Source organism: Copadichromis virginalis, linkage group LG2 (assembly GCF_057382275.1).
Source record: "Copadichromis virginalis isolate Kocher_CV1m ecotype Utaka linkage group LG2, C_Virginalis_male_GT1.1, whole genome shotgun sequence".
NCBI classification, from domain to species: Eukaryota; Metazoa; Chordata; class Actinopteri; order Cichliformes; family Cichlidae; genus Copadichromis; species Copadichromis virginalis.
Genome location: NC_140619.1, coordinates 1,908,614 through 1,933,495, shown reverse-complemented (window position 1 = coordinate 1,933,495; position 24,882 = coordinate 1,908,614). Strand labels below are relative to the sequence as shown.

The 24,882-nt window shown below is 44.0% G+C and overlaps 1 protein-coding gene across 1 annotated transcript in view; it reads right to left on the bottom strand.

Moving 5' to 3' along the window:
• LOC146716704 (uncharacterized) overlaps positions 1–24,882 on the bottom strand; it is a 33,425-nt gene continuing 8,543 nt past the window's right edge. Inside the window, exons 4-5 of the mRNA XM_085467403.1 lie at positions 12,471–12,552; positions 1–6,612 (exon numbers count right to left, since the gene is read on the bottom strand). Coding sequence (XP_085323529.1) covers positions 244–6,612; positions 12,471–12,552 — 6,451 coding nt within the window. The 3' untranslated portion in view covers positions 1–243. The remainder of the gene's footprint in view (positions 6,613–12,470; positions 12,553–24,882) is intronic.

The window sequence follows — 24,882 nt, the reverse complement described above, 5'->3', positions numbered from 1 at the left end:
AAAGGTTTACAATTTATTTGTGCCATTTCAACATCTTCTTTTTGTCTTCTGAAGGCTGATTTCAGGCTTAGCATAATTAAAGAACCATACAAAAATGTTTAAGTCGTTTTGCACAGTTTCAGGAAACTTTAGCATGTAAAACACTTTGTAGCATTTTTACACTAAAATGCATTGATTTACATTTTTTTATTAAAACACCACCAGATTTTTCAGCAGATGACTGACAAGCAAAGCACCGTTTACTCATCGTGACTGACATTCTTGGAGCAGTTGATCCACTGAAACATTAGTTTCTCTCAGAACCAGCTTCAGGTGCCCACACTCATTGTTGTCACTGATCCAGCCCCTTAGAGAAATCTTCATAGCTTCTTGGTTGGTTCCATAAAAAGTCAGAATAACTTTCTCAGATGAAACCTGATAGTCACATGCCAGCGTTGACTGGGACGCTAAATACAAGACATCTGTGGCGTTGTCTGTCGCACAGTTGTCTATGGTGACTGAGCCGTTGCTGAAAGTGAACATGTAAATGTCATTTCCATCACCTCCAACCAGATAATCTCCACCAGTGGACACCAAGATGTCGTTACCATCTGAGCCTTTGAGAAGAGAACTTTCATAACCAGACACTAAGATGTCCGAATAGATGGTGCCGATCACAGTTTCCACATCCTTCAACACGTCGCCCTCAGCGTCAGCATGGTGGCCTTGGCCCGTCAGCAGGTTAACATAAACCCCTTCACCCTTCTCATGATCACCCCGATAGAGAACAGAGTCTCTGCCTGGACCTCCGTCCACCAGATCAGCTCCTGGTCCAGGAAGGAAGACGTCCTGGCCAGAGTTTCCCATCAGTGTGTCATTTCCATCTTCACCATAAAGAGTGTCGTCTCCTCTCCCACCAATCAGGATGTCAGCTCCATTTCCTCCTACCAGCGTGTCATCTCCATCACCTCCATCCAAGGCGTCGTCCTTCCACCCACCAATCAGAGCGTTGTCTCGGTTGTTGCCTATTATAACATTAGACTGGGAGGGGCAGCCTTGCACTGTGTGAACCTCTGACAGATTTCTCTGAGCGCTGAGGTCCAAACGACAGTCCACCGGAGACTGTGTGAGAGTCACTTTGAAAGCTTCTACCTGATAGAAAGAGTCGTCTCCAGCTGAGTTTAGAGACTTGAGTTTGAAATGGACGCCATCAGAGCTCTGAAATTCTAGATGCTGATATTTTTCATCATTACCGTAATTGAAAAGAATGAATTTTAATATTTCCTCTTTTTTCATGATTCTAACATGAACATTATTTCTTGCTGAGTACAGTATGACTTGACTTCCATCAAGGAAATCCATATCTACCAGCACAGTGTCAGTTTTCTGATCTTCTGCAAAGTTATCAATGATTATGCTTTCATCCACATGTTTGATTATGTAAGTGTCTTTGCCTTCCCCTCCCATCATCAGTGCCCCCCCGGTGTGTGGATCCAGTAAATTATCATTGCTGTTTCCAACCATGATGTCAAATCCTGAGGAGCCGTACATTTCTTTCACTGAGTCACTGAGTTTCATCCATTTCCCCAGACAGGTTTCACATCTCTGGTTTCTGTAGTCGATGGTTAAAGGCAGCATTAAATCCCATCCACAGCTGCTGATGCTGGGCTTCAGTCCAGCTGTTACTCCATCACTGGTCTTGATCTGCAGGTGCTGATAATTCTTTGATTTAAACCAGTTCTGTAAAATAACAGTTCTTCTGCCCTGTACCTGAACGATGATGCTCTGACCTTCACATCTACATGTTATATGCTGATATTGTTCTTTAAGGAAGAGCAGGTCCAAGGTTAGATCTGGTGATAGATTGTTGATGGTTTTCACTCCTTGTCCTGCTGTGATAACGTACCAGTCCTCTCCTCCTCTCCCCTCAATGAAATCATCTCCTAATCCAGGGACGACAACGTTGTGTTCTTTGTTTCCTTTGATGACATCGTTATAGTTTGACCCGCGGATCTCTGTCACGCTGTCCAAAGCATCATCCTTCTCAAGGTCCACCTCCAGAGGAGACGGGGAGCTGCTGTAGTCAATGCTGAGGCTCTTTATACATGTGGTGAAGATGTTCCTCTGCAGGCAGTCAGCTTTGTTATCTGACACTGTGAAGGTGATCAGATCCTTTGTGATGAACAGCAAGTGTCTGTGTGCTGATGACCTGAACCAGTTCACTACAGTAACATGAAACACTGTGCTGTCATGGTGAGCCACCAGATGAACATTATCACCTAATACCCAGACTCGAAACGTATGAAGATTTGCTTCTATGATGGCCAGGTCAGTTTTCTCGTCTCTGGAGTAATTTTCAATGAGCACAGAGGAACGTTTTCTGCCTTTCACCATGTAAATGTCTTCTCCTTCAGCACCAATCAGACGATCTCGCCCTCCTCCCCCATCTATCAGGTTCCTTTCTCCATTTCCAATGAGTTTATCATCATACTGAGACCCAAAGATGTTTGTAACTGTGCGTAAAAGTGGCTGTGATGCATCAACAACTGCACCGCGTGCCTCGAACATCTTGTTAATTCCTCTGGCCACCAGCTGAACTGAAGAAACCACCGTGGAGGAAATCTCAAATAAGACTCCGTCTCCCGACATCATGTTCATGTGACGATAATCTTCTCCTAAAAACCAGTTTTGTATTCTTACAGTATGACTGCCCTCATACGTCAGCACAACATCGTTTCCTGATTTAGACACAGAAATGTGGCTGTAGTCGACACTGAAATGCAGATTGTCTTGTGCTCTGGAGGGATCGTAGTTGTTAATGATCGTTTTCCCTCCATTCTCAGGAATGATGTAGGTGTCCCTTCCTCCTGAGCCTTCGACATAACTTCTCTGTGGACCGAGGAAGAATGTGTCATCCCCTGGTTCCCCATGAAGTCTGTAATAGTAGCTCAACATGACTTCAATCATGTGTTCGTCCTGTGATTTCTGAACTGCAAAAAATCGATTAGAGTCTCTGTTTCCCCTGTATGTCCCGTACCTCGAATAGGAAAGAGTTTTATAACCTGAAACCACTGTCACAGATCCAGCTGGTATGAACATGAGTATTTTTCTTTCATATGTCGCGTGCTCTAATCCATGTGACTCTCCCAGACCAAGAATTATATCTTTGCTTCCATCTGTGTTAATGCTCCAGCATTGTCTTCTTGGACTCTCATCACGAGAAACAAAATAGTCCATGCAGAGCTCAGACTGACCCTCATCAGCGAGGCAGAAGTTAATACCTCCTCCATTCCAGGAGGAGGCGCCAGCAGCAAAATCAATGGCTGTCGTTCCATCCTGTTGCTTTGTGACTTTATAATATTGGTGATAATCTGAGATCTGTGCAACAAGTCTTCGTCCCTCCTCAATTTCAGCATAACGCCAGTCATAAAACACACTAGCCACATGTATAGCAAAGTGCATGATCCCTTTTCCCAAGCCAACAAAAACAGCAGCTATTTTGTCCAAAACTCCAGCGTCCGCTGGGAGGCTGTTCAGTTCATTCTGGATGCCCATATAAACATCATCAATGGCCATCCGCACTACTGATAGAGCCAGAGTTATAGGTGCGATGAAAGGTGCCAGTTCAGGCTGAGCAAGCTCAACAACATCTAATGCAGTCATGGTAATATCTAATGCAGCATCAATGTATCCCAGTGCATCTCCTCTTCTAAAATCTTCTGCCACACTGTAGATCCCAAATCCAATTCCCACTATTGGTATAACTGTCATAGCACGCTTCATTGCAGGGCTCCTCATGATTGTTGCTGCAGCTTTTGCGATTCTTGTGTTTGAAGTCAGAGCTTTGCTTGCAATAGCAGATGTTGTCATAGCCGTCACTCCATGAGCCGTCTGCAAAGACCCCGTCACACCATCTTTGATGTTTCCCTCTTCAAAGGCACGAGCAGCTCCTTTCAGTCCCAGCATCAGGCCCAAAGCTCCAACAGCAGTTCCAGTCCTCTCTACATGTTTGTTGACCTGATGGGAGGCTGCTGAACTGTGCTGCTCCATCTCATGCACTGATGTCTCAATGTTCTTCCACATCTTTTCACTGTAATGTTGACTCTGTGGAGATAAATCGACCCTGAACTCCTCGGGCTCAGCACCAGCTCTCTCTGACACGAGCTCACATACAAACTGTCCGTTTTCCATTCGGGCCGATCCCTCCTGAAGACGCATTCTTGCCAGATTTTTACCATATCTTGCCATTAGTGCAGCATGGACCTCTTCAGTTAACGATGCAGATGTTCTAGAGAAATAGGATTCATGTTTGAAGGTATTCTCGAATTCTGAGGCGGAATTCAAGTCACGCCTTGTGACGTAGCCATCATCGTATCCTCCCAGTGTTCCAGATGTGGAAGGTTTCATAATATCTCCAGATGTTTCTACGATGCTGGGAGATTGCTCAAAATTTTCTTTGTAATTCTTGTAATCAGCTAAAAATAAATCTTTTGTGTTTGCGTTTTCTGTAAATATTTTGTAATCAGTTGCTATCATATCAATCCATTCATCTACATTACCATTTTTATTCCACTTATCAAACAGGTCATATTCCAATTTTAAGAACTCTTCTCTTGAGTTAGTGAATCCCCGTTTTTCTGGGTCAACCCAGCTTCCTCCTCTTGCCATTGGGTGATTGTCAAAGAAGAAATCCAGGCCAGCTGAGTCATATTGATTTAAAGCCATATCCAAGGCCATAAGTGTCAAAGGGAATGTTCGGAAATTTCTCACAGATTCACTTATAACTGATGCAGTGAAATATGTTGTGAACCAGGCCTCAGTGGATAGTCCTTGGTTGACATGTGCGTGCTCTCCACGAAAAATATTTCCCACATATTCAGCATAGATTTGTTTTTGTTGGTTTTGGCTATTTCTATTGTTTGTTAAAATGTTGTTTCTCATGTGTGTGTAACTTTCTCTGCCCACCTGTGCATTAATACATCTCTTAATCTCATCAATTACGTTTGCGTTTCTTTGATTGTTGTCAAGCCATTTTCCAACCAGGAACACGTACAGTTTTTTATGCTCAACTTCATATATCCAGTTATTGATCTTCAGGTATGTTGTCCTTGTTTCTCCATTCTTTGCAAAGTGATGAATTATATTTTTAATGTCTTTCCCTGAATTAATCTGATAACATTCATTAAGGACTTGTATTTTTTCACCATAATTATTTAGCCAGTCTATATAATTTTCAGTTCTCCCGTTTACAGTCCTTTGTCTTCTTTTTCCTATTACATATTCTTCTATTTGTTGGTTGTTGACTTTGATTTTCTCTGGTACTGGTTGATCTGAGTGAAAGATTCCCCAAGACAGAGCCTGAAGCTCATCAATGGCAGATTTAATCTCGGGAACTTTATTTTGGTCAATCTTCGGGAAAACTTCTGGGTTAACAAATCTCTTCGGTTCATCTGGCCAGCTGTCTTCTCTTATAAAATTTTGTTCTGGTTTTTTGTTTCCCCTGTTTTTTGGTCCACCCAGAAAGTTTCTTTCATTGGTAAAAACAGCCTCTCCTTTACTTCCAGGCTCATTTCTCATTATTACATCTCCGTTTCTATCAAGGGTTGCTACCATTTTCTTGCTGTTGTCTTTATGTCTCCATTGCAGCCCCTCTGGAGAGATTTCCTGAGTGATTTTCCTTCCTGTGTGTGTGACTTGGACGAGAGTGTCCCTCACATGAAGCTCTGTCTTGATGTTCTTTTTATGGAGGTCCCTCAGCAGAGTTTCTATGAATCGTTGGTCTGATCCGACCTCACAGGCCACCACACTCGTTGTTTTAATTTGTCCTTTGCCTCTGTTTGTCCTTTCGATGATTTTTGCCACATCTCCTGAACTGTATCCTGACAGTCTCATTTCTCTTGCGTTGTCTCTTTTACCATGACCTACCAGCACCAGTCTGCTGTCCTCTGACAGAGACACTGGTCCACCGTGGATCAGTTCGGGTCTTTGGTTTTCATCAAGAACATAGACAGAACTAACTGCTGGATGTTTGTCATACAAATATTCAGCAGCTTTTCTGACCACAGGATCATTTTCCATCATTATGATCTGCTGGTGGTCATACTGTGTGGTGTGATCAGCTGGTCTTTGTGGGATTTTGTAGCTGGAAACTGAGTCAGGTCGATCCATCACCTGGTAAATCTGCTGATTGTTCTGGTTGGTTTCTAAGACTGTTTGGAGGCCGCGGAGCATAAAAACCCGAATGAAGTTCTGGTGGAACTGTGTGGTTGTGTTTCCATCGAGAGAGAAAACTGGAGCCGCTTCCAGAGATGGTTTCAACATCAGCTTTGCAAGTGAAGATCCATCAAGTCCAGACACAGTTTGTCCACCTTCTGAAACACTTCCAAATATTTTCACTACAGTGTATCTGTCTGCTGCTGGTACACAGGCGTCGTTGAACAGGCAGTCCTTGGTGACTTTCACGGAGTAATGAGGATCCTTGCCGTATTCCTGCTGGACTCTGTCACTGGTGGATTTTTCTCTGTCGGTCATGATCAGAAGTTTTTGGCTGTAGCTGTGGGAGATCTCTGAAGCACCCAGCAGCCAGTCTTGTACCTTCTGTTTGTCGATATGTGCCAAGAAGGCATTAAAGTCCTGAAAAATGAAGCAAAGACTGAAATGAGAGAGAGCTCCAGGATAACTGTTTTGGTCTCAGTTAATTTCTATAGGATGAAATTTGTGAACTTTTTTTGGATCTCTAGATATAATCTTAACAATCTGTTTTGTTTATGTAAACCTACAGTTTGAGCCAGACACTCACATTATTTAATACTACTACTACTACTAATAATAATACATTTTGTTTAAGAAAGCGCCTTTCAAAACACTCAAGTGTGTACACAAGCAATAACAGCAACAAACATAATTTAGAAAATAATAAGGATAAAACAGAGCAAATAGATAAACTAAATTAAAGTAGCAGTATGGAAAAGCTTATGTGGAATAGGCTAGTGTGAACAGGTGAGTTTTGAGTCTGGGAAGTGATGTTTCGTATCTCAGGAGGAAGGGAGTTCCAAAGACGGGGGGCAGAGCAGCAGAAAGCCCAGCGCCCCACGGTGGCTAGCCGGGGGGAAGGGATGGAAAGAGAAAGAGAGGAGGAGGATCTGAGACACCGAGCAGGAATGGTAATGTGAACCAGGTCAGAGAGGTATGAAGGCGAGAGATGATGGGTAGCCTTGAATGTGCACAAAAGTATCTTGAAATTGATGCGGTATTTAACCGGAAGCCAGTGAAGCTGCAGAGCAGGGGTGATGTGGTGCATAGAAGGGGTCCTGGTGATAATACGAGCAGCAGAGTTCTGGACACGTTGAAGCTGATGGATAGATTTTTGACTACGACCAAAAAGAAGAGAGTTGCAGTAATCGATCCAGGAAGTGACCAGGCTATGAACAAGACTAGCAGCGGCATGTGGGGAGAGAAAAGCACGGAGATGATTAATGTTACAGAGTTGGAAATATGCAGACCGAGGGATGTTAATGATGTGGGAGTTAAAAGATAACACCCAGACTTTTCACACATGGGGAAATGGAGAGTGGCGAGTTATTGATTGTAGTAGAAGCTATTAGTTCTGGATAGTGTTGGTTCAGTGCTGAACAGGAGAAGCTCTGAGTTCGTCTAAACAGAGGGTGAGGGAGGTCCGGGGAGAGAGCAGGTTTAGTGGACAGATAAAGCCGGGTGTCATCAGCATAACAGTGAAACTGAATATTGTATTTATGAAAAATGTGTCCAAGGGGAAGAAGGTAGATAATGAAAAGAAGGGGCCTGATCAGCTGTCATCAGTGAAGACCAGCAACAGGTAACATAAGTGACCTGCATACCAGGCTAATTATAGTGAATTAAAACTAAACTAAGAACTAACTGAAATTATTTTCTGAATTTGAAAAGCTAACTACAAATGATACAAAAATATGGAGGAAATATTCTTCGTGTTTGTTAGTTGGGTTAAATTTGTAATCCTAGCTTTCCTGATGATGCGTTTACTGAGACTAGGGATGTTTACACGACTGCTTTCGAAAGGTTTTGTGTTTTTATTGTAATACCTGCACTGAGTTTCTTATGTGCACATAATATTATAAAGTGATTGCAATGAACCCTGACTGATGGACATCAGGTGAATCTAATGCAGAGCCAGATGCAAACTCTCAGATTTAGCCATTTAGCCATTCTTATATTTTGCTTGTTCTTGTGGTTTATTTTTGCACACCTCTGTTGCTTGTGAAGCTGGCACACAAGAATTTCACTCGCATGTACTGTACCAGTGTACCTGCACATGTGATGTGACAATAAGAGGGATTTGATTTGATGGCAGGACTTGAGAGGAAGTAACAGGCATTTGGTGAGACGTAGTAAATTATAGTTGTGTTGCACTTGCATCCATTTTGATGGGAGCTAATTAAGGCTGCTGGCCATCAGTGTTGGTCAAGTTACTTGAAAAAAGTAATCAGTAACTAATTACTGATTACTTCCCCCCAAAAGTAATCCCGTTACTTTACTGATTACTTATTTTCAAAAGTAATTAGTTACTTAGTTACTTTTTAAAAACACGATTTACAACCTGAAGAGGTGATAAAGCGATAGCTCTTTCAGCCCAATTCTACTTTTTCTGCATAATCCATCATACAAAATGTAATCAAATGGAAAAGTCTCTTTTTAAAACTTGTTTTATTAGTTTTAATCTTTTAACTTTATGCATCAAGCAAAAATTTAATTATCTGCAACATTCACTGACTGGAAGAAATTAGTTTAACATTTAAACCTATTTTCTGCACATTCCAGCACATAAAATAAATTAAAATATTTTTTGTGTTTACACTCAGTCTTTCAAATAGATGCAAGTAAAACACAGCAGAAAATAAATAAAGTCAAAGACTCAGCGGTCCTGTTGCTCTATTTTCACCTGTAAAGCAGGAGTGGGGTAGGCGGAGGTTTACCCTGGTGCAGGTGTGCCGCGGTCAGTGGAAGAATCCGCGAGTTTCTCTGTGAGTTTCCCATTACGTCGTAGCTACTCGGTGCTTGTTTGGAAGTTTAGGGGTTTTTTTCGCTGTAAAAAGAAGTTTTCTTCCCACGCACAGCGGACACTAATGTTTTTGTCACTTTTTATGGAATCAAACTCAAAGTAAGGTCAGTACTTCCACGCTTTAAACGCTGCACGCTCATACTCTCTCTGCACTCGATATATGATGCACTGTTGATCTGCACACAGCTGTTGTCACGAACGTCGCACTCGCTTACGTCACTGTCGTGAGACATTCTCGCAAAAAATTACGGTTTTAGTAACGCAGTAACGCAGCGTTCCTACGGGAAAGTAACGGTAATCTAATTACCATTTTTGCAATAGTAATCCCTTACTTTACTCGTTACTTGAAAAAAGTAATCGGATTACAGTAACGCGTTACGCGTTACTGCCCATCTCTGCTGGCCATAAAAATATACATTGAGAGTTGTTAGTGTTCCAGTGTGGAGAGGAAGCAAGTTGCCTTTCATAGTGAGTATAGGGCTGGTATTAGAAATGCAAAACACCGCTGCCTAAGCTTGAAAGACACTGCTTCCCATGGGCAACCGTGGCTCAGGGGGTTGGGAAGTTTGTCTTGTAACCGGAAGTTTACCGGTTCATTCCCCTTCTCTGTCTGTTTTGGTCGTTGTGTCCTTGGGCAAGACACTTCACCTACCGCCTGCTGGTGTTGACCAGAGGGGCCGATGGCGCGAACTGGCAGCCTAGCTTCTGTCTGTCTGGCCCAGGGCAGCTGTGGCTACAATTGTAGCTTCCACCAGTGTGTGAATGTGAGAGTGAATGAATAGTGGAATTGTAAAGCGCTTTGAGGGTCTCGATGGGTAAAAATGTTCTGTGAAGTGTGACATTTTAATGCAAAACTATGAATTCTTTATAATCCCAAATTCACAGACAGCTGAAAGATGTGGCTGAGCATCACATTAAGCTTACAACCAACAAGTGCATACAGCAAGTAGTACAACATTGTGTAATCCGGTTGTTCAGTGATGACACGACGAATCCTACTTCCGGGCCTAAAGTAGTCTGCGTTTAATATGGCTTTTGTGTTGTTAACATGTTTAATGTTATGTATTTTCTTCTATTTAATCTCAAAAAGCTCCTAAAACAGTCAGTGATCACTGTTGACCTCCCTCGGCTTTTATTACCGCTAATCATTTATTTAAGCTCAGTTTTTAAAACCTTAGGATGTAGCTACAGCCCAGCCCATGCAGCAGTATATGAATGACTAACCTCATATGTGGATGGATTATCTCAGTTGTTCTCCTGGCTGAAGTTTGGTCCTTTTACAGCATCCTGCCATGCGATTACATTTGTTCCTGACCACCGAGAACACTCACGTTAACTTTTATCGAGTGGAAAAAAAATTAGCTTGTTTATATTATGCTAACATAGCTGTGTCGCTAGCGGTCACGTAGCACATCATTATATAGCAGCTAGCCCAACTTCAGTAACCCTACAAACGTCACTGCTGTTTAGTTTTCTGTCTTCATTTATGTTGGAAGTGATAACAGAGCTGTACGTTTGAATTTGTTTCCAAAACCCCGCAGTCAGGACATGCTATGTTGTATTTAGATAGAAGCTAGCGAGCTAACTCCCTGCTAACTTCTAACTCCGTTAAATGTCATAAATTCCGTTTTCATGGATGCCTGGATGTTAAACTCAATTGTTACACCTGGTAGAGCAGAACGCTGATCATTTTATTAAAGATGAAAGACTTTAGACAGTTTTTCAACTCTCAGTAATGCCACAGTGATCGTTTGATATATGGACCTGCAGCGGAGTTTAGGCCCAGACACGGCTAGTGATGTCAGACTGAACAACCGGATAACTAAGTGATTACTGCTCTGATATGTCGACCTGTACTTAAGTGTGACAAATACAAAAATTCAACATCTCCTCGTAGCAAACCCAGCTACCACTATGAGCTGTCTGTTGTATTGTGTCCGTTGGTAATGGTGTTTGTCATTTGAACTCTTTTTCTTTGTTGTGTTGTATTCACGATGAATTCATGTTTTGTGCCGTTTTAGGAAAAAAAAAAGATACAGATACTGAGTGGAAGGAAATGCTTATCTTTATCAGCCTAATCAAGTTCTATTTTAGTTCTAATGAAGTTCGTCATTAGAAACAATGTCTTTCTTCTCAGCACTGTTTAATCTATTAAACTTGGATTTCCAGGCTTCTACCGTTCTACCTTTAAAAGCCAGAGAGCAGTCAAATGCTGGAAGTGGAAGCTAAATTGGCTAGTCATTCATATGTATATTAGGTCGTTACCTAGGAATTCTGGAGGGAGGGGAGTGGGGGAAATAAATCTCCAAAAGTCACCAACTTGGAGTGTTTCAGTTTGCCATCTTAGGGAGAAATCAACACACATGGGTGTATGTCCTTTGTTGCTGAGATTTATTGATGAAAACAGTACAAAAAACCAACCATTTGTACACATATTTACAAATAATAATAAAAAGCGAGTGAGTACATTACAACATTTTCAGCAATCACTCACAATCCTGGCACTGCCATGGTATCTGTAGTCTGCATTTACCACATGTGTATCTGTAGCAGTGAACACATCGCACAGTGGCCTGATTTTTCTTGCATCATGTGGAGGTCCATGAACCAATGAACATGCTCCGTTTGCTGTGCATGTTGAATAGTCCATTCTTGAATGCTATGAAGCATGTCAAGAGTGATCAAGAGTCGAAAAAGAGAGCTTGTTTGGGGACTGAGACAGCGAAAGATGGCACAGTGTGGCGTGAAGAACAGGTGGGGACCCGTCTCCCTTTCACCCCAATAGAAGCGTACGCTGCAGATGGAGAGCCAACGGCTAAGGCCAGGAGAAGTATCTCGAGTCGCCTTCAGAGCTTCCTGTGTTTCATCACTCTTGACATGCTTCATAGCATTCAAGAATGGACTATTCAACATGCACAGCAAACGGAGCATGTTCATTGGTTCATGGACCTCCACATGATGCAAGAACAATCATGCCACTGTGCGATGTGTTCACTGCTACAGGTACACATGTGGTAAATGCAGACTACAGATACCATGGCAGTGCCAGGATTGTGAGTGATTGCTGAAAATGTTGTAATGTACTCACTCGCTTTTTATTATTATTTGTAAATATGTGTACAAATGGTTGGTTTTTTGTACTGTTTTCATCAATAAATCTCAGCAACAAAGGACATACACCCATGTGTGTTGATTTCTCCCTAAGATGGCTAACTGAAACACTCCAAGTTGGTGACTTTTGGAGATTTATTTCCCCCACTCCCCTCCCTCCAGAATTCCTAGGTAACAACCTAATATACATATGAATGACTAGCCAATTTAGCTTCCACTTCCAGCATTTGACTGCTCTCTGGCTTTTAAAGGTAGAAACGCAAAATGATGGCTCCGCGGGGGTTTAAGTGTTCATGTGGTCATTTTTTGTCTCATGTTTACTGACCTTCTCCTTTGTAATGACACAAGCTGGGAAGTTTTCACAGTCCTGAAATCCATCCAGCAAAGTTAGTGGCTCAGTGTCCAGCCTAATGGAAAATTAACATATTAGCATTACTGCATTGATCTCATAACCCTGTGAAAGAAAAAAATTGCAAGAATATATTTAAAAATCGCAGTTCTTCGATCTTATACAACAGTCAGAGGTTCAAAGGTTCTACATGGGCTCCTCGAAATCATACTCTAGAGCTGAGCTGCAGGGTTTCTCTCACACCTTTTTGCACTTGCTGACTTGTAAAAGCCTACAATTTTTATTTCACCATTTACTAACCGCACAGAGATGGCATCGTTTAAATATGTTAAAGTTTTCTTTAAACAAACAGTATTATTAAAGTTTTTCATGACTGTTCAGTAACAGTGTCTGTCAGGGCTTCGTGGTGTGGAGAGAAGGAAAAGAGGACTCAAACGTAGGACTCATTGATTAGCGATGAGAGAAGATTATAGTGGATGAATGAAGAGAACATGAACGAAGACTGACTGGCTGGCTGAACTGAAGACACTCGCACAGGGACGACGACAACAACATAATGAACTGGAGGAAACTAAGGACTTAAATACACAGACTGATGAGGATGATAATGGCAGACCAGTGAGTACACAGCTGACTAATGACCAGTGTTGGGCAAGTTACTTTGAGAACGTAATTAATTATAGCTACTAGTTACTTCTTCAAAAAAGTAACTGAGTTAGTTACTGAGTTACAATATTCTAAAAGTAATTAATTACTTGAAAAGTAACTATTACGTTACTTTAAAAAAAAAAAGTTTAACCCTCTGGGGTCCAGGGTAGAATTGGCCATTTTTAACTATTTCTGATGTTTCCTCCACATTTCACCTTTAAAAACTATTTATTTGCCTTGTTTGGTCTCATCAGCACAACCTCACGTGTCTGAATTTACAGTCGTGTTTTCATTTTGACAAACTGTGTTAACACAATTGATCTAAATCAGACAAAAAACATAAAATCTGAGTAGAAAAAAGTGATATTTTTTTACTGTAACAACCACAAACATGTTTATTGAATCATATTTCATAACTTTAAATGCAAATATAAAATGTCAGTTTTAAAATCCTATGCACAAGTTCTGCAAACAACATCACAGCCTGATACCTGCAGGTCTGACAGCAGCAGGTGTGTCACTCCTGTTTCTACCTGGAGACAGCAGTCGCCTCATTGTTCTGACACACAACACAAAACTATCCACAACACTACACGCTAACTACACAAGACAGCACGCCACTCCTAAAACTTCCCCCTCTTTCTAAGCAACCAAATGTCATGTTGCCATATCATTTTTTGATTGGTCGCCATGGTGCATTTTTCCACCAACACGAAAGGGCAGGGTTTTTTTGCTCATAAGCAGAGAGCGCTCGCTGCGCTGTCCTTAGACAGCAAACGTGACGAAACTATTGAGGAAAAAACGCCGCGTATATCTTGTTTATCATGACTCTGGTTTTACTGGCCTATCAACACAATTTAAAACCTGGTATATGTCACCTTGTTGCTTTGTCTTTAAGTGGTCATGTGATTGTCTTACCACGACTCCTTTATTCTTCCTCAGTCAAACAGCAGCACTCATGCCATTGTTTTGCCCCCTGAGCTCCAGGTGTTGTGTAGTGATGTGTCGGTCGCGAACGAAACGGCTCTTAGAGCCGACTCTTTAAAGTGAACAACGCGAGCCAGCTCCTTATCCGGTCTTTAAGTCTGACGTCACTAGCCGTGTCTGGGCTTAAACTCCGCTGCAGGTCCATATGTAGCCGGTCTGGCCTTAAACTCTTATTGCCATTAGTTCTCTGCGTTGTGTTGTGCGAATGACCAGAGGAGTCAGCTCTCACTTTGCCAGCTGGGTGGATTTATTCTCCCAGAATTTTAGTTACTTTAACTGTGTTTATTCGCTCTGTAACTGAGAACACTAGCGTATGCTCACCTCTCCTCAGCGGGGCCTCTCGGCGACTGAGGAAAATAGCGCGCAGCTACAGGAAGTGACTTCGTGGGAAGTCAAAGGTCACACAAACAAAATAAAAGCTCCCAAAATATAAATACAGAAAATAAACATATATAAATAAATACATATACATAACCAATACTGACAAAGCGAGATAACACTGCAGGATGGACCTTTGGTGAAATATAAATTATTTTTTAATACACCCGTTACATCCACCCCTCCTAGATTTCACCAAAATCCAGAACAGTCAGGTGAACAATCTAATTGGAACACAGGGACAAATCTACAGAATTTATGGCTCCTGGGCACGGGTTTAAACCTCCGAGCTATAAGCTCTAGTATCAGCTGTATAAGCCACCTACCAGATAGGTTCAGAAAGAGCATGAGGGTGATCAGGCCTCAGCCTTTCTTAGATCAGTGTGATGCCATTTACACCACACACATTCCCAGCCATCCACACACATCAATACCTTAAAAACACACTATGTATTTAATTGTGCCATAAGGATACTGTCCCGTAGAATCAAAATACAGAAAGATCTCTAAACACCTGGGTTTACTTAAAACAGCGTAAGAAGAGACTGAGACCTTCTGCTAACTGAATTTGCCAAACGCTTAAAGCCAAAAGGCTTTTGAACCATGGACTCAATGAGTCGATTAACTCTTTTACTAACTCGGCCGGCTCGCGTCATGACAACATTGTCCGGGCCTGCCCGTGGCTGTCCTTGTGGACCCACATCATGACATACATCCGTTGGAGGCATCTGCGTGTCGGCGACATGCACAGGGACTACTGATAGGGGCTTGGTGTGTGCATCACGATCTGTGTCTGATGGATGTGAGTGAGTGAGTGCAGTTTCTGAAAGTGTGTCTAACACAGATGGGGAGTCCAAGTCAGGTTCTGCTACCAAACTGTCCAAGTCTGTGTCTCTGTCTGGGCAGTCCTCTCCTACCAGGGAACACTGGGTTGAATCCCCTGCAACCACCTCTGGAGCTTGTTGACTTGTCTTGCCCAATCCTGAGAGTCCCTCACTCAGGGTCTCCTGACTCTCATCATCATCTGAGTTGATCCAAGCACTGGTCCTGTCCTCTGCAGTCTCCTCATCCAAGGAATCTAACTGGTCTGACGCACATGACCCTCCCTCTGATCCAGTGTCACACAGTTCAGTAGTCACTACTGGCAGGAAGCTGATATTTAAAACCAGGTTGCGATGTACCACCTTTATGTTGCCTCTGTCATCTTCCAACTTGTATGTGTGAGTCTGCAGATTTCTGTCTCTGACTGTGTACACTGTTGCATCCCACTTGTCAGCAAGTTTCTTCTTTCCTCTTTCACCCTTATTGGCAATGAGTACTCTGTCTCCTATGTTCAGATACGTGCCCTTTACTTTTCTGTTATATCCTTTTGCCTGTTTGTCTTGTTCCTTGATGGCATGAGTCTGGGCAATCTTAGCTGCCTCATGAAGATGTGACATGAGTGTTTTCACATAATTTTTTTGATCCACAACTACAGGATCACAGAGCACCTGTTTAAACATCACATCAACGGGGAGCCTCGGGATGCGGCCAAACATGAGCTGAAATGGGGCAAAACCTGTGGTCTCATGTACAGTTGCATTATATGCAAATGTCAGACTTTGTATTTGTTGAGGCCACTTGTTCTTTTCTCTGAGGGGCAAGGACCTAAGCATGTTGCCAAGTGTCCTATTAAACCTCTCAGTCCCTCCATTGCCCATGGGATGGTATGCCGTAGTATGGGATTTGGAGACCCCTGAGAATTTGAGCAGTTCTGCCAAGAGCTCACTTTCAAAATTTGCCCCCTGATCGGAGTGAATCCGCTCAGGAAACCCATACACACAGAAAACATGGTCCCATAGTTTCTTAGCCAATTCAATTCAATTCAATTCAATTCAATTTTATTTATATAGCGCCAAATCACAACAAAAGTCGCCTCAAGGCGCTTCATAGATACAGAGAAAAACCCAACAATCATATGACCCCCTATGAGCAAGCACTTTGGCGACAGTGGGAAGGAAAAACTCCCTTTTAACAGGAAGAAACCTCCGGCAGAACCAGGCTCAGGGAGGGGCGACCATCTGCTGCGACCGGTTGGGGTGAGAGAAGGAAGACAGGATAAAGACATGCTGTGGAAGAGAGACAGAGGTTAATAACAGATATGATTCAATGCAGAGAGGTCTGTTAACACATAGTGAGTGAGAAAGGTGACTGGAAAGGAAAAACTCAATGCATCATGGGAATCCCCCGGCAGCCTACATCTATTGCAGCATAACAAAGGGAGGATTCAGGGTCACCTGGTCCAGCCCTAACTATATGCTTTAGAAAAAAGGAAAGTTTTAAGCCTAATCTTAAAAGTAGAGATAGTGTCTGTCTCCCGAATCCAAACTGGAAGCTGGTTCCACAGAAGAGGGGCCTGAAAACTGAAGGCTCTCCCTCCCATTCTACTTTTAAATACTCTAGGAACAACAAGTAGGCCTGCAGAGCGAGAGCGGAGCGCTCTAATAGGGTGATATGGTACTACAAGGTCATTAAGATAAGATGGGGCCTGATTATTTAAGACCTTGTATGTGAGGAGCAGGATTTTGAATTCAATTCTGGATTTAACAGGAAGCCAATGAAGGGAAGCCAAAACAGGAGAAATATGCTCTCTCTTTCTAGTCCCTGTCAGGACTCTTGCTGCAGCATTTTGGATCAGCTGAAGGCTTTTCAGTGAGTTTTTTGGACATCCTGATAATAATGAATTACAGTCGTCCAGCCTGGAAGTAATAAATGCATGAACTAGTTTTTCAGCGTCACTCTGAGACAGGATATTTCTAATTTTAGAGATGTTGCGCAAATGGAAGAAAGCAGTCTTACATATTTGTTTAATATGTGCGTTGAAGGACATGTCCTGGTCAAAAATGACTCCAAGGTTCCTCACAGCGTTACTGGAGGCCAAGGTAATGCCATCCAGAGTAAGAATCTGATTAGATACCATATTTCTAAGATTTTCAGGGCCGAGTACAATAACCTCAGTTTTATCTGAATTAAGAAGCAGAAAGTTAGCGGCCATCCAGGTCTTTATGTCTTTAAGACATTCCTGCAGTTTAACTAATTGGTGTGTGTTATCTGGCTTCATGGACAGATAGAGCTGGGTGTCATCTGCATAGCAGTGAAAATGTATGCTATGTCTTCTAATGATGCTGCCTAAGGGAAGCATGTATAATGTAAACAGAATTGGTCCTAGCACTGAACCCTGTGGAACTCCATAATTAACCTCAGTGTGTGAAGAGGACTCTCCATTTACATGCACGAATTGGAGTCTATTAGATAGATATGATACAAACCACTGCAGTGCAGTACCTGTAATACCTACAGCATGTTCTAATCGCTCTAATAGGATATTATGATCAACAGTATCGAACGCTGCACTGAGGTCTAGCAGGACAAGCACAGAGATGAGTCCACTGTCAGAGGCCATAAGAAGATCATTTGTAACCTTCACTAAAGCTGTTTCTGTGCTGTGCTGAGCTCTGAAACCTGACTGAAACTCTTCAAATAAACCATTCCTCTGCAGATGATCTGTTAGCTGTTTGACAACTACTCTTTCAAGGATTTTTGATATGAAAGGAAGGTTGGAGATTGGCCTATAATTAGCTAAGACTGCTGGGTCTAGAGATGCTTTTTGAGTAAAGGTTTAACTACAGCCAGCTTGAAGGCCTGTGGTACATAGCCGATTATTAGAGATAGGTTGATCATATTTAAGATCGAAGAATTAATTAATGGCAGGACTTCTTTGAGCAGTTTTGTAGGAATGGGGTCTAAAAGACACGTTGATGGTTTGGAGGAAGTAATTATTGAAGTTAACTCAGAAAGATCAATTGGAGAAAGAGAGTCTAACTTAATATCAATGGTACTAAGAGTAGCTGTAGATAATATTACATCTGTGGGATGATTATTGGTAATTTTTTCTCTAATGATAAAAATTTTATTTGTGAAGAAGTTCATGAAGTCATTACTAGTTAACGTTAAAGGGATGGTTGGCTCAAAAGAGCTCTGACTTTTTGTCAGCCTGGCTACAGTGCTGAAGAGAAACCTAGGGTTGTTCTTATTTTCTTCAATCAGTGATGAATAGTAAGATGTTCTGGCTTTGCGGAGGGCTTTCTTATAAAGCAGCAAACTATTTCTCCAGGCTAAATGATGATCCTCTAGATTTGTGACACGCCATTTCCTCTCCAGATTACGAGTCATCTGCTTTAGGGTACGTGTTTCAGAATTATACCACGGAGTCAGGTACTTCTGATTTGAGGCCTTAGTTTTCACAGGAGCTACAGCTTTGCAGTCTGGTTTGTGCAAGGGAAGGCATAGGCTAGCTTAGTGAAATGATCTGTAAGGACAAGAACATCTACTGAGCGTTGCTTACTATCCTCCGCACTCCAAAAATCCAAACACACCAGCTCCATAGGGGCGGAGGTTCTGATGCTCTCAAGTGGGGCTCGAGCAGAGGGTTCTGGTGTTTTGGCCAGGATGCATCTTTGACAGCATTTGACTCTTTTATATCAGACTCCATCTTCGGCCAAAAGAACCGTTGTCTTGCCAGATATAAAGTCTTCGCTTGCCCCTGATGTCCTGCAATATCATGGACACCATTCAGTGCCTTTGCTCTGAGACTGTCAGGCAAAACAAACTGATGTCTCCTTTGTTTACTCAGGGGGTCCTTTGTGATCCGATAGAGAACTCCATTTTGGATCCTAAGCCTTTCCCACTGTTTAAAGAACACCATGGCTTTCACATCAAATCCTGCCCTTTCACGCCTGGAAGGTCGCCTTCTCCTTGTGACAAATGGTAAGATCTTTGAAATACTGGGATCAAGTTCCTGGCTATGCTGGAGTTCCTCTAGTGTGGACACAGGAAATGACTCCTGTCCTGGCCACACTAGGTCCTGAACAGACTGGAACAGTTCCACAGCCCTTGTTTCAGCAGCCAGATCCCACTCACTGTGAAAATCCAGGATTGCCTTAACATCCATAGCATCACACCCAGGCTGAGACGAGGGCGTCTGCAGTCCTGTGGTGCGGAAAGGTGGTGTGTCCACGCGTTGACCTTGGACCTTCAACCGGAATGCATTTTGTATTCCCTCAGAACTGACACTCTCAGCTTCAGCAAGGAGGTGACTGTACTGCTCTGTGATCAGCCTATGGCTGACTGTTGTTGCAAAGGGGTCTCTGCTGAGAGCATCAGCTACGACATTCTTGGTACCAGGTATGTGCTTCAGATCAAATGTGTAAGGAGCAAGCTTGGACACCCAACGCTGCTCACAAGCATCAAGCCTTGGTTTTGTCATGATGTAGGTGAGAGGGTTGTTATCTGTCCACACTGTAAAGGGATGACCTCTTAGCCAGTGACTGAACTTCTCACACACACTCCATTTCAATGCCAAAAACTCTAGCCTGTGGGCTGGGTACTTTTTCTGTGAATTGCTCAGGGTCTTACTTGCATGATTTCCTGTTCTTCCATTTCAGACAAAACTTGTCGCAGCTTTTGATAATGTGCGGGAGGGACTCGGCGGTAAGGAAGGCGGAATGGCCTCTCATCAGTGAGCCTGATGCGGTGTACAAAGCCTTTGGCCTTGCCACAGTCATGTGCATGCTTGGAGAAAATGTCATTGTACTTCTCAAGCATTTTAACCAATTTCTCCTTCCCCCCTTGACCAACATGGCACAGGTCAATATCAATTTCGCTGAGCCCAACCTGTTTTAGTCTCTGTTTAAGATCAGTGAGGTGGGCATCATCCTTCTCTTCCTCCTGCACAGATTTCTGGGGTCGACAGGTGCCCTGGAAAACTTCAAAATCCTCAACAGCAACACAAGGGGACACGTCAGCCAACTTACTGTTTCTTTTCAGGGTGACTGGTTTATCCAACAGGTTAGTGACCTTCATGGGAACCCACCTATCACCCCACAATGGCGTTATGATGCGGCCAACCATGATGTTACGTGGCATGGACTTTGATGAAGTGGCTTCAACAATCACTGTGCTCCCTGGTGACATAGAAACATTACTCGGCAGCTTGCCCCAGACTAGATGCTCTTGTCTTGCTAACAAGGTGACTGACTGCTGAAGCTTGACTGTGCCAATCTTGTCTGGGAGTTCTTCACCTCTCCCTCGGGATGAATTAGCCATGAGGTCAAGAAACTGCTCACACTCTGGGGGACAACCGCCACCTGACACGAGGCGCCAATAGTCATTGGTTATTTTCAACTGGTGCATGAGAAACCGGATGACATTTGTGCCAATGATTATATCATCACGTTGACCTGGCACTACAAGGATGGGAACAATACAGGTCTCTCCATACAGTTTCATTTCAACTTCATACATGCATTTGGGCTTGGTAAGTGTGCCACCACAGCCTACTAGCACTATTTCTTGAGGCAGGGGAGTGGGTTCTGGCAGTGTATTCTCACTCAGCATACTCTGTTCTGCTTGCTCACTGAGTGTGCACGCCATGGAACCAGAGTCAAGCATACCCTGCATGTGGTGTCTGTTATTAATGCTGACAGGAGTGTAAAACAGTTTGTCAAACGGGCCAACTCTCTGTGTGTTTTGTACTACTGTTACGCCCCTAGTCTAGGCGGGTAGGGACGCACATAAGGTTGGAGGAGAGAGAGACAAATCCCCGCCCTGGTTCCCAAGCCAAACATCCAAACCAGTTGTGAGTAAAAAAAAGTGATTTTATTTAAGGACAAGAAGCATAGCTCCAGGGTGAGCCCAGGCCAAAATAATAAACAAAACCAACTAAGTCCCACCAGAAAAGACTAACTAAACCCTAAGAAAGAAAAAAGAACAAACAAATGCCAGAGCTATCCCTCGCTCCCTGACCAAGAAAACAGGAGAAAACGATTCCAAAAGAAAAGGCAGCTCACCCCTTCCGCTTCAGCCCACGAGTGCTTTTACAATTCACACTCCCACAAATACACAAAATAGACACAGGCTGGGAAAACCAGGGTCAGGACTGCGACGGCTCCACACTCTCTCTCTCTCTCTCTCTCTGGAGCTGTCAGAGCGGCTTTTTGAATGTGGTCACCTGTTCCATGGTCCAATCAGCTGCTCACTACTCTTCATTAGGGGAGGGACCTGTAAAGAGTCTTAAACACAGTAAAGAGACAGAACAAACAGCCCACACAGTGTTCTTATGGCCACAGCCGTAACACCCCCCTTCCCAAAATCAAAGACATCTCCTTTGTAGATGTTTTGAACAGTCATGTTTAAGGGAAAACACGGGATAGGGCATCCGCTAACACATTCTCTGTGCCCTTTTTATGACGGATTTCCAAATTGAAGTCCTGCACCAGGAGGGACCACCGCATCAGCCTTTGGTTCGAGTTCCGCATCCGCATTAGGAATACCAAGGGATTGTGGTCGGTATAAACAATCACAGGCGAGGGACTGCCACCGACATACACCTCGAAATGCTGCAATGCAAACAGCAGAGAGAGGGCCTCTTTCTCAATCGTGCTGTACCCTCGCTGATGGACATTGAATTTCTTTGAGAAATAGCCGATTGGGTGATCCACACCATGATGGTCTTCCTGCAGCAATACGGCACCTGCCCCGTTTGCACTGGCGTCCACTTCCAACTTAAAAGGGCGTGCAAAATCAGGGGCGGCCAGCACTGGCGCACTGCACAGGAGAGTCTTAACAGCCCGGAACGCACTCTGACACGCAGAGGTCCACACAAAAGGTCTCAACACACTAGTGAGGCTAGTGAGAGGTGCGACCACGTCCGCGAAGTTTTGACAGAAACTCCGGTAGTAGCCCACCATGCCGAGGAAACGGCGAAGCTCACGCCTAGTCCGAGGGGCAGGAAAATCCAGTATGGCCTGGATTTTGGCCGAGATAGGGCGCACTTGCCCCTGACCCACCTGCTTTCCTAAGTACGTTACCATGGCTTTACCAAAATCACACTTGGCGAGGTTGAGGGTGAGGGATGCCCTTTCCAAGCGATGGAACACATCAGTGAGGGTCTCCATATGCTCTGACCAGGTGTCTGAATAGACGACAATGTCATCCAAATACACTTCACACTTGCAGACGCTGCCCAGCACGATATTCATGAGCCGTTGAAATGTGGCGGGAGCGTTGCGCAACCCGAAAGGCATGACAGTGTACTGGAGAAAATGGTCAGGAGTAACAAAAGCAGAGATTTCGGCCGCACGTGATGTTAGGGGAACTTGCCAATAGCCCTTTAACAAGTCCAGCTTGGTAACGAAGGTCGCAGAACCGACCCTATCAACACAATCCTCCATTCTGGGCAGAGGATAGGAGTCAGGCTTGGTCACACTGTTCACCTTCCGAAAATCTGTACAAAACCGTGGGGTCTTATCCGCTTTAGGCACTAGGAGACATGGGGAACTCCACGCACTAGAGCTAGGGACAGCAAGACAATTCTCCAACAGATAAGAGACTTCTGTCTGGAAAAGAGCACGCTTAGTGGGATTCACCCGGTAGGCATGCTGTTTGATTGGCGGATGGTCCCCCACATCGATATCATGCTCCAACACGGTGGTACAGGATGGAGTGTCCGAGAAAAGATTAGGATGATTTTCAATCAACCGACACACGTCATTTCGGACATCATCGTCTACCCCAGTTAAATGTGACCTTAAATCACGTAGGATTTCAGAATTCCTAAGTCGGGCGCAGCCCACAGCACAACCGAAAACCAAATCGTCACCTACTGGGTCATACCGAGTTTCGGAAACCGGCACCCCCACAGTCGCAACTGTTGACACACCACCAGCAAAGTAGGGCTTCATCATATTAATATGACACACACGGCACTTTTTCCTTCGCTCTGGGGTGTCGATGACATAATCCGTGTCACTCAATTTCGCCTGCACTGTATACGGACCACTGAACTTGGCCTGGAGGGAAGATCCAGGGACCGGTAAAAATGTTAAAACTTTATCACCAACCTCAAATTTTCGCTGCACAGCCTTCACATCAAACTTCCTCTTCATCCTACCTTGTGTTGCACTGAGAGCATCCCGTGCAATTGCGCACGCTTTATGCAAACGCTCTCTGAAAGAGCTCACATAGTCTAACACATTTTCCTTAGGGGCAACAGTGTCGGACAGGAAGTTCTCCTTAAGCAATCGCAAGGGTCCACGCACTGTGTGACCGAACAGCAGCTCAGCAGCGGCCTAGGCAACCGGGGTGCAACGTAGAAAAACAAAGATAAGGAAAATAAAACCACGAAGGCTCTCCACCAAAATCCCAAAACGAAAATATCCCATGACGAAAGTATTAACAAACCCATTCACAACTATTTACAACAGACTATTTATTTACAACAAAACACCAAACTATTTACAACACGGGGGAGATCGCGACCATGACATACTGAAACACAAGGCTTAAATACATAGAAGGAGCAATCAGGGAATGGACCACAGGAGGGAAACACAGCTGGGGCAAATTAGACCTGACGAGACAAGGAAACGTAAACTGAACACACTAAGATAACACAGACTTTCAAAGTAAAGCAGGAAATACATGACAGTCACGCAAAAAAACAAAAAACTGACAACACCGAAACGTAACATTTCCCCCCCACCCAAAAATCAAACATTTAACACCAAGTGAAAAGTTTGATCCAGACAGACGAAGCCGATGAAGGCTGGAGCGGTCCCACTGACCCTCCAGCAGACGACGAAGGCTGGAGCAGTCCCACGGACCCTCCAGCGAAGGCGGATGAAGGCTGGAGCGGTCCCACGGACCCTCCAGCGACGACAAAGGCTGGGGCGGTCCCACGGACCCTCCCCTCAGCGAAGGCAGACGAAGCTGATGAAGGCTGGAGCGGTCCCACTGACCCTCCAGCAGACGACGAAGGCTGGAGCGGTCCCACGGACCCTCCAGCGAAGGCGGATGAAGGCTGGAGCGGTCCCACGGACCCTCCAGCGACGACAAAGGCTGGGGCGGTCCCACGGACCCTCCCCCCAGCGAAGGCAGACGAAGCTGATGAATTTTCGCTGCACAGCCTTCACATCAAACTTCCTCTTCATCCTACCTTGTGTTGCACTGAGAGCATCCCGTGCAATTGCGCACGCTTTATGCAACCGCTCTCTGAAAGAGCTCACATAGTCTAACACATTTTCCTTAGGGGCAACAGTGTCGGACAGGAAGTTCTCCTTAAGCAATCGCAAGGGTCCACGCACTGTGTGACCGAACACCAGCTCAGCAGGGCTAAATCCTAACGACTCCTGCACACTTTCTCTCACTGCTAAAAGAAGCAGCGGCAACCCCTCATCCCACTCCTTTTGAGACTCAAGGCAAAATTTCCGCATCATCGATTTCAATGTCTGATGAAACCGCTCGAGCGCACCTTGCGACTCCGGATGATAGGCACTAG